At 46.5% G+C, this 10,815-nt stretch overlaps 1 protein-coding gene across 2 annotated transcripts; it reads right to left on the reverse strand.

Moving 5' to 3' along the window:
- Positions 1-8,338: 8,338 nt before the first annotated feature.
- On the reverse strand, positions 8,339-10,408 carry FLA7 (FASCICLIN-like arabinoogalactan 7). Of its 2 annotated transcripts, none has more exons than XM_048687556.2 (2): positions 10,233-10,408; positions 8,339-9,372 (listed from the first exon to the last, which is right to left on the reverse strand). In XM_048687556.2, the coding sequence occupies exon 2, from the start codon at positions 9,340-9,342 to the stop codon at positions 8,545-8,547; it is 798 nt and encodes a 265-aa protein (XP_048543513.2). In that variant the 5' UTR covers positions 9,343-9,372; positions 10,233-10,408; the 3' UTR covers positions 8,339-8,544. The 2 variants fall into 2 exon arrangements, with proteins under 2 accessions (XP_048543513.2, XP_048543514.2); XM_048687557.2 differs by having other exon boundaries at positions 8,339-9,354; positions 10,233-10,356.
- Positions 10,409-10,815: the final 407 nt, after the last annotated feature.

The following is a 10,815-nucleotide window of genomic DNA, read 5'->3' on the forward strand; positions in this document are numbered from 1 at the left end:
ATGATCTCATCGGATGAACCACGATGTCGAGGATTCAAGCAACCCCGTATACAATTCCCTTTGTCAATCGATATGTTACTTGCCCGAGATTTGATCGTCGGTATCCCAATACCTCGTTCAATCTCGTTACCGGCAAGTCACTTTACTCGTACCGTAATGCATGATCCCGTGACCAGACACTTGGTCACTTTGAGCTCATTATGATGATGCATTACCGAGTGGGCCCAGTGATACCTCTCCGTCATACGGAGTGACAAATCCCAGTCTTGATCCGTGTCAACCCAACAGACACTTTCGGAGATACCCGTAGTATACCTTTATAGTCACCCAGTTACGTTGTGACGTTTGGTATACCCAAAGCACTCCTACGGTATCCGGGAGTTACACGATCTCATGGTCTAAGGAAAAGATACTTTGACATTGGAAAAACTCTAGCAAACGAACTATATGATCTTTAAGCTATGTTTAGGATTGGGTCTTGTCCATCACATCATTCTCCTGATGATGTGATCTCGTTATCAATGACATCCAATGTCCATAGTCAGGAAACCATGACTATCTGTTGATCAACGAGCTAGTCAACTAGAGGCTTACTAGGGACATGTTGGTGTTTGTTATTCACACATGTATTACGATTTCCGGATAACACAATTATAGCATGAATAAAGACAATTATCATGAACAAGGAAATATAATAATAATGCTTTTATTATTGCCTCTAGGGCATATTTCCAACAGTCTCCCACTTGCACTAGAGTCAATAATCTAGTTACATTGTGATGAATCGAACACCCATGGAATTCTGGTGTTGATCATGTTTTGCCCTAGGGAGAGGTTTAGTCAACGGATCTGCTACATTCAGGCCCGTATGCACTTTACAAATATCTATGTCTCCATCTTGAACATTTTCACGGATGGAGTTGAAGCGACGCTTGATGTGCCTTGTCTTCTTGTGAAACCTGGGCTCCTTGGCAAGTGCAATAGCTCCAGTGTTGTCACAGAAGAGTTTGATTGGCCCCGACGCATTGGGTATGACTCCTAGGTCGGTGATGAACTCCTTCACCCATATTGCTTCATGTGCTGCCTCTGAGGCTGCCATGTACTCCGCTTCACATGTAGATCCCGCCACGACGCTCTGCTTGCAACTGCACCAGCTTACTGCCCCACCATTCAAAATATACACGTATCCGGTCTCTGACTTAGAGTCATCCAGATCTGTGTCGAAGCTAGTGTCGACGTAACCCTTTACGACGAGCTCTTCGTCACCTCCATAAACAAGAAACATTTCCTTAGTCCTTTTCAGGTACTTCAGGATATTCTTAACCGCTGTCCAGTGTTCCTTGCCGGGATTACTTTGGTACCTTCCTACCAAACTTACGGCAAGGTTTACATCAGGTCTGGTACACAGCATGGCATACATAATAGAACCTATGGCTGAGGCATAGGGGATGACACTCATCTCTTCTATATCTTCTGCCGTGGTCGGACATTGAGCTGAGCTCAATTTCATACCTTGTAACACAGGCAAGAACCCCTTCTTAGATTCATCCATATTGAACTTCTTCAATATCTTATCAAGGTATGTGCTTTGTGAAAGACCTATGAGGCGTCTTGATCTATCTCTATAGATCTTGATGCCTAATATATAACCAGCTTCACCAAGGTCCTTCATTAAAAAACTCTTATTCAAGTAGGCCTTGATGCTGTCCAAGAGTTCTATATCATTTCCCATCAAAAGTATGTCATCTACATATAATATGAGAAATGCTACAGAGCTCCCACTCACTTTCTTGTAAATGCAGGCTTCTCCATAAGTCTGCGTAAACCCAAACGCTTTGATCATCTCATCAAAGCGAATGTTCCAACTCCGAGATGCTTGCACCAGCCCATAAATCGAGCGTTGGAGCTTGCACACCTTGTCAGCATTCTTAGGATCGACAAAACCTTCCGGCTGCATCATATACAATTCTTCCTTAAGGAAACCATTAAGGAATGCCGTTTTGACGTCCATTTGCCATATCTCATAATCGTAGAATGCGGCAATTGCTAACATGATTTGGACGGACTTTAGCTTCGCTACCGGTGAGAAAGTCTCATCGTAGTCAACCCCTTGAACTTGTCGATAACCCTTAGCGACAAGCCGAGCTTTATAGATGGTCACATTACCATCCGCGTCTGTCTTCTTCTTAAAGATCCATTTATTTTCTATGGCTCGCCATTCAACGGGCAAGTCAGTCAAAGTCCATTCTTCGTTTTCATACATGGATCCTATCTCGGATTTCATGGCTTCTAGCCATTTGTCGGAATCCGGGCCCGCCATCGCTTCTTCATAGTTCGAAGGTTCACCATTGTCTAACAACATGATTTCCAAGATAGGGTTGCCGTACCATTCTGGTGCGGAACGTGTCCTTGTGGACCTTCGAATTTCAGTAGGAGCTTGATCAGAAGTATCTTGATCATCATCATTAACTTCCTCTCCAGTCGGTGCAGGCACCTCAGGAACATTTTCTTGAGTTGCGCCATTTTCCGGTTCAAGAGGTAATACTTCATCAAGTTCTACTTTCCTCCCACTTACTTCTTTCGAGAGAAACTCCTTCTCTAGAAAGGATCCATTCTTGGCAACAAAGATCTTGCCTTCGGATCTGAGGTAGAAGGTATACCCAACAGTTTCTTTAGGGTATCCTATGAAGACGCATTTTTCCGACTTGGGTTCGAGCTTTTCAGGTTGAAGTTTCCTGACATAAGCATCGCATCCCCAAACTTTTAGAAACGACAGCTTAGGTTTCTTACCAAACCATAATTAAAACGGTGTCGTCTCAACGGATTTCGACGGAGCCCTATTTAAAGTGAATGCGGCAGTCTCTAAAGCATAGCCCCAAAAAGATAGCGGTAAATCGGTAAGAGACATCATAGATCGCACCATATGTAATAGAGTGCGATTACGACGTTCGGACACACCATTACGCTGAGGTGTCCCAGGCGGCGTGAGTTGTGAAACTATTCCACATTTTCTTAAGTGTGTGCCAAACTCGTGACTCAAGTATTCTCCTCCACGATCTGATCGTAGGAACTTGATTTTCCTGTCACGTTGATTCTCAACCTCACTCTGAAATTCCTTGAACTTTTCAAAGGTCTCAGACTTGTGTTTCATTAAGTAGACATACCCATATCTACTTAAGTCATCAGTGAGGGTGAGAACATAACGATAGCCACCGCGAGCCTCAACACTCATTGGACCGCACACATCAGTATGTATGATTTCCAATAAGTTGGTTGCTCGCTCCATTGTTCCTGAGAACGGAGTCTTGGTCATTTTACCCATGAGGCATGGTTCGCACGTGTCAAATGATTCGTAATCAAGAGACTCTAAAAGTCCATCAGCATGGAGCTTCTTCATGCGTTTGACACCTATGTGACCAAGGCGGCAGTGCCACAAGTATGTGGGACTATCATTATCAACCTTGCATCTTTTGGTACTCACACTATGAACATGTGTAGCATTACGCTCGAGATTCATTAAGAATAAACCATTCACCATCGGAGCATGACCATAAAACATATCTCTCATATAAATAGAACAACCATTATTCTCGGATTTAAATGAGTAGCCATCTCGTATTAAACGAGATCCTGATAAAATGTTCATGCTCAAACTTGGCACTAAATAACAATTATTGAGGTTTAAAACTAATCCCGTAGGTAAATGAAGAGGCAGCGTGCCGACGGCGATCACATCGACCTTGGAACCATTCCCGACGCGCATCGTCACCTCGTCCTTCGCCAGTCTCCGTTTATTCCGCAGCTCCTGTTTTGAGTTACAAATGTGAGCAACCGCACCGATATCAAATACCCAGGAGCTACTACGAGTACTGGTAAGGTACACATCAATTACATGTATATCACATATACCTTTTGCTTTGCCGGCCTTCTTGTCCGCTAAGTATTTGGGGCAGTTCCGCTTCCAGTGACCACTCTCCTTGCAATAAAAGCACTCAGTCTCAGGCTTGGGTCCATTCTTTGGCTTCTTCCCGGCAGATTGCTTGCCGGGCGCGGCAACTCCCTTGCCGTCCTTCTTGAAGTTCTTTTTACCCTTACCCTTCTTGAACTTAGTGGTTTTATTGACCATCAACACTTGATGTTCCTTCTTGACTTCTACCTCTGCTGATTTTAGCATAGCAAATACTTCAGGAATGGTCTTTTCCATCCCCTGCATATTGAAGTTCATCACAAAGCTCTTGTAGCTCGGTGGAAGCGACTGAAGGAGTCTGTCAATGACCGCGTCATCCGGGAGATTAACTCCCAGCTAAGTCAAGCGGTTATGTAACTCAGACATAGTGAGTATGTGCTCACTGACAGAACTATTTCCTCCATCTTACAGCTGAAGAATTTGTCGGAGACTTCATATCTCTCGACCCGGGCATGAGCTTGGAAAACCATTTTCAACTCTTCGAACATCTCATATGCTCCGTGTCTCTCAAAACGCTTTTGGAGCCCCGGCTCTAAGCTGTAAAGCATGCCGCACTGAACGAGGGAGTAGTCATCGGTACGTGCCTGCCAAGCGTTCATAACGTCTTGTTCTGCAGGGAGAACAGGTGCATCACCTAGCGGTGCTTGTAGGACATAATCTTTCTTGGCAGCTATGAGGATGATCCTCAGGTTCCGGACCCAGTCCGTGTAGTTGCTGCCATCGTCTTTCAGCTTGGTTTTCTCTAGGAACGCGTTGAAGTTGAGGACAACGTTGGCCATTTGATCTATAAGACATATTGTAAAGATTTTAGACTAAGTTCATGATAATTAAATTCATCTAATCAAATTATTCAATGAACTCCCACTTAGATAGACATCCCTTTTCTAGTCATCTAAGTATAACATGATCCAAGTCAACTAGGCCGTGTCCGATCATCACGTGAGACGGACTAGTCAACGTCGGTGAACATCTTCATGTTGATCGTATCTTCTATACGACTCATGCTCGACCTTTTGGTCTTCTGTGTTCCGAGGCCATGTCTATATACACATGCTAGGCTCGTCAAGTCAACCTAAGTGTTTGCATGTGTAAATCTGTCTTACACCCGTTGTATATGAACGTTAGAATCTATCACACCCGATCATCACGTGGTGCTTCGAAACAACGAACTGTCGCAACGGTGGACAGTTAGGGGGAACACTTTCTTGAAATTATTATGAGGGATCATCTTATTTACTACCGTCGTTCTAAGCAAACAAGATGAAAAACATGATAAACATCACGTGCAATCAAATAATAATAGTGACATGATATGGCCAATATCACATAGCTCCTTTGATCTCCATCTTGAGGCTCCATGATCACCTTGTCACCGGCATGACACCATGATCTCCATCATCATGATCTCCATCATTGTGTCTCCATGAAGTTGCTCGCCAACTATTAATTCTACTACTATGGCTAACGCGTTTAGCAATAAAGTAAAGTAATTTACATGGCGTTTCTCAATGACACGCAGGTCATACAAAAATAAAGACAACTCCTATGGCTCCTGCCGGTTGTCATACTCATCGACATGCAAGTCGTGATTCCTATTATAATAGCATGAACAACTCATACATCACATATATATCATTCATCACAACTTTGGCCATATCATATCACAAAGCACTTGCTGCAAAAACAAGTTAGACGTCCCCTAATTGTTGTTGCAAGTTTTACGTGGCTGAAATACGGTTCTAGCAAGAACGTTTTCTTACCTACGTGAAAGCCACAACGTGATTTGTCAACTTCTATTTACCCTTCATAAGGACCCTTTTCATCGAATCCGCTCCAACTAAAGTAGGAGAGACAGACACCCGCCAGCCACCTTATGCAACTAGTGCATGTTAGTCGGTGGAACCGGTCTCACGTAAGCGTACGTGTAAGGTTGGTCCAGGCCGCTTCATCCCACAATACCGTTGAAGCAAGATAAGACTAGTAACGGCAAGAAAGTTGACAACATCTACGCCCACAACAAATTGTGTTCTACTCGCGCAAGAAGAACTACGCATAGACCTAACTCTGATGCCACTTTTGGGGAACATTGCAGAAAACAAAAATTTTCCTACGGTTTCACCAAGATCCATCTATGAGTTCATCTAGCAACGAGTGATCGGATGCATCTACATACCTTTGTAGATCGCGAGCGGAAGCGTTCAAAGAATGGGGATGAGGTAGTCGAACACGACGTGATCCAAATCACCGGAGATCCTAGCACCGAACGGACGGCACCTCCGCGTTCAACACACGTACGGTCAGCGTAACGTCTCCTTCTTCTTGATCCAGCAAGAGGGAAGGAGAGGTTGAGGAAGATGGCTCCAGCAGCAGCACGACGGCGTGGTGGTGATGGAGCTGCAGTACTCCGTCAGGGCTTCGCCAAGCGCTATGGAGGAGGAGGAGGTGTTGGAGAGGGAGAAGGAGGCAACCAAAGGCATGGATGAAAAAGCCCTCCTTCCCCCACTATATATAGGAGGGCCTAGGGGGGGGCACCGGCCCTAGGAGATCCAATCTCCTAGGGGGCGGCGGCCAAGGGAGGTTTCCCTCCCCCCCAAGGCACCTAGGGGTGCCTTCCACTTGTGGGACTCTTCCCCTTTGGAAACCCTAGGCGCATGGGCCCCTTGGGGCTGGTGCCCTTGGCCCATGTAGGCCAAGGCGCACCCCCTTACAGCCCATGTGGCCCCCGGGGCAGGTGGACCCACCCGGTGGACCCCCGGGACCCTTCCGGTGGTCCCGGTACAATACCGGTGACCCCGAAACTTGTCCCGATGACCGAAACAGCACTTCCTATATATAATTCTTTACCTCCGGACCATTCCGGAACTCCTCGTGACGTCCGGGATCTCATCCGGGACTCCGAACAACATTCGGGTTACTGCATATACATATCCCTACAACCCTAGCGTCACCGAACCTTAAGTGTGTAGACCCTACGGGTTCGGGAGATATGTAGACATGACCGAGACGACTCTCCGGTCAATAACCAACAGCGGGATCTGGATACCCATGTTGGCTCCCACATACTCCACGATGATCTCATCGGATGAACCACGATGTCGAGGATTCAAGCAACCCCGTATACAATTCCCTTTGTCAATCGATATGTTACTTGCCCGAGATTTGATCGTCGGTATCCCAATACCTCGTTCAATCTCGTTACCGGCAAGTCACTTTACTCGTACCGTAATGCATGATCCCGTGACCAGACACTTGGTCACTTTGAGCTCATTATGATGATGCATTACCGAGTGGGCCCAGTGATACCTCTCCGTCATACGGAGTGACAAATCCCAGTCTTGATCCGTGTCAACCCAACAGACACTTTCGGAGATACCCGTAGTATACCTTTATAGTCACCCAGTTACGTTGTGACGTTTGGTATACCCAAAGCACTCCTACGGTATCCGGGAGTTACACGATCTCATGGTCTAAGGAAAAGATACTTTGACATTGGAAAAACTCTAGCAAACGAACTATATGATCTTTAAGCTATGTTTAGGATTGGGTCTTGTCCATCACATCATTCTCCTGATGATGTGATCTCGTTATCAATGACATCCAATGTCCATAGTCAGGAAACCATGACTATCTGTTGATCAACGAGCTAGTCAACTAGAGGCTTACTAGGGACATGTTGGTGTTTGTTATTCACACATGTATTACGATTTCCGGATAACACAATTATAGCATGAATAAAGACAATTATCATGAACAAGGAAATATAATAATAATGCTTTTATTATTGCCTCTAGGGCATATTTCCAACAGCGGCGTTCAGATGGGCTGGCCCTGTTCCCATCTTCATCGACCTCACCGGCGACGATGGCGACGTTAAGGGCAAGGCGGATGACGTCTGGGGCAGCATGCGGGCGGTGCAAACTTTTTTTTATATTTTAATTAATGTTTAATTAGCTTTAAATAGACTTTGGCCGGCGATTGACTGGACACTTATATTTCATTATGTTTATTTTTTGTGAGCTGTTTTTTTTTCACGTCGACACATTTGGATCAACCTTCTGTTGGACGGTCAAGCTGACCCATTTGAATCCTCAATCGTCGCGTTGGAATTGCTCTTATGGCACGTCTAAATATCTTTTAGCAAAACTTCCGGGTAATCCTCCTATGTCCGAAAGAAAAAATGTGCATGACAACTACTCCCTCCGTTCCCAAATGTTTGTCTTTTTAGAAATTTTAACAAATAACTACATACGAAATAAAATGAATGAGTCTACATTCTAAAATATGACTACATATATCCGTATGTTGTAACTATTTGAAATGTCTAGAAAGACAAATATTTGGGAACGGAGGGACTAGCTGTAGAGCCATGAGTACAGAAATACTCTCTGCATACATGCACAAACAAAATAGTAGTATATCAAGTAGTATCAACAAGGACCAACCACAGAAGCATATATGATGCAAATCCTAGCACAACGCCTACTATGTCCAAAGAATGAACTCAGCAACAATCCATGTAGTAAAAATTAAGCAGCACGGATGAACCCCGCCACCGACCTCTCTCATTAGTCTCTCGCTCACAAAAGCATCATCAGGCCACCGGAGACAGCCACCGCCAGGTAACTGGCCACACTGACGCCGGCGCGGTGCGACGCGCTCTTGGACCCCGCCTTGGCCTTCGCGCTCGCCGACTTCCCCGACGCCGGGCTAGGCGCGTCATCAGAGGACTTGGCGTCGGCGGGGGCGGGCGCGGGCGCCGGGGCCAGCGGCGGGTCGCTCTTGAAGATCTGCATCGGCAGCAGCACCTTGTCGACCTCGTAGACGGCGACCGGGCGGGTGGAGTAGACGCTGCTGCTGATCTTGGGGTTGGACCACATGGACTTGATCCGGATGCTGCCCATGTTGTCGGTGAGGTTGAGCGTGTACTGCGACCCCGCGAAGGTGGCCACCGGGTTGAGGCTGCTCAGCTTGTTGAACTCGGCCAGCGAGTAGTACTTGGGCAGCGCGTGGTACAGCATCAGCGACTTGAGCTGGTCGCTGGTGAGGTTGGCGAACGTCGTCGTCCTCAGCGCGCCGAACGCCGAGTCCTTGGGCACGAACATGGTGATCCCCTCCTTGGTGTCGTTCGCCTTGCTCTGAAAGGTCTCCAGGACGTTGGTCTTCTGGAGGTAGTCCAGGAAGGTGTGGAACGGGCCGGCCACGCTCAGGAGGTCCGCGAGGTCCACGTGGCGCGGCGCCGGCGCCGGCGCTGGGGACGGCGGGAGGACGGCCGCCGGCGGAGCAGGGGGGCTCTTCGTCTTCTGCGCGAATGCTGGGGAGGAGAGCACGGCAATGGCGAGCATGGCCACGGGCAAAATGCCTGCTCTGAGCTTCATCCTGAAGGTCACCTGCTTTGCCCAAAATCCCTGAGGTCACGCAAGACCAAGACAGAATTAAGCACTGAATTTTCTTTTCGCGCTATTTCACAAGAACCTGAATTACCTAGTCTACACCAACAAAAACGCGGTAACTACTTAATTTACTGGCCAATAATAGGAGATTTTAAATTGTGGTTCCTGGCTATGCAGGAACAGTAACTTGCTGTTCTTCCGATTTCTGCAATTTCTGAGAACTGCAAGGCGTTTCACAGTACTATGAACTAGTGAGATTTCAAGAATCGTGCAGCTGCTCGATCTGAAAGGATTTGTGGTTCAATTAGATCTTTCATCAAGAGCTAATTTACTGGGCATTTCCTATCACCAAGAGGGACAAATATAGATGACGCGGGGAAAAAACATCCCAGACCCGATCTAGCAGAATTGACCGGCATTACAAAACATGTGCTACCTACCAAAGATAAAATAAAAGGCGGCAAAAACTGCTACTCAGCATGAACTGAATAGTCCTCTGACGTCCTGCAGATCTCAGCATCATGGATGGAACAAATTGCTCCAGAGCTAAAACAATGGCAAGAACAGGGAAAACCAATAAATTGCCCATTCCTGAATCCGAGAGCAGGGGGCAAAATTACCCAGCATTTCGTTGCTTCGGCTGAAAACAAGAGCCACGAAGTACAGAACGCGAAGATCTGTTCTTCCTTGGGCCAAGAACAGGGAGGATAGATCCAAATGGAGCAATGTACGCGCCTGTATGCTAATTTTTCCAAAATCGAGCGCCTCTAAGCTCAGATTGCAAAACATGGAGACCCAAAAAAAGCGTAAGGAAATTTGAGCATTTGCGCCACGGAGTTGGATTGAGATGTGAAGGACGGGTTACTGCGACTGACCTGAGCGAGTGCAGAGCGGGCGAGCAGTGAAGGCAGCACGAACAGGGTGAGGTGGGAATGGGGGTGGGGGACAGAGATAAGAGGGAGTGTGCGTTTATATAAAAGTTGCTGTATGGGGAAGAGTAAAAGATAATGCCATCATGGATGGCAGCTGTAGATGAGTTAGTAGACAGGAGAGAGAGGTGGCAGCTGTTGATGAGAGAGAGGGAGGCCGCAGGCTACTGTGTCGGCGTCTGGGTGAGGGCCAGTTATTTTACTTATTGTGAAGAATTACGGCATGGAAAATCACAATTGTAAAAATGTTCATTTCTTACCCAAAAATCGTCAATCAACCCAGAATGGCGGTGCATTTTAGAATCGTCGGAAGTTGGCGATTTCTTTCAAACCCCTCAAAACAAAACGATTTGTTTTCAACCAGTACTACCCTGTTGGACAAAGTATTTAGGCCAAAAATGCCACTTGGGACACACAAGCGAGGCCCAAAATGTTCGATCCACATAGCTCGTGTTCATAAAGATGAGTGTATGAGCGCTAGCGTCTATACCGCGTAAAAAAAGAGCATCGTGTTCGTTCCCCCACTCGC

Source organism: Triticum urartu, chromosome 7A (genome assembly GCF_056163025.1).
Source record: "Triticum urartu cultivar PI428250 chromosome 7A, HENAU_Tu73, whole genome shotgun sequence".
NCBI classification, from domain to species: domain Eukaryota; kingdom Viridiplantae; phylum Streptophyta; class Magnoliopsida; order Poales; family Poaceae; genus Triticum; species Triticum urartu.

What these genes read in the sequence shown, in the direction of transcription:
- FLA7 (XM_048687556.2), bottom strand. Translation starts at nt 9,342, where the DNA reads ATGAAGCTCAGAGCAGGCATTTTGCCCGTGGCCATGCTCGCCATTGCC.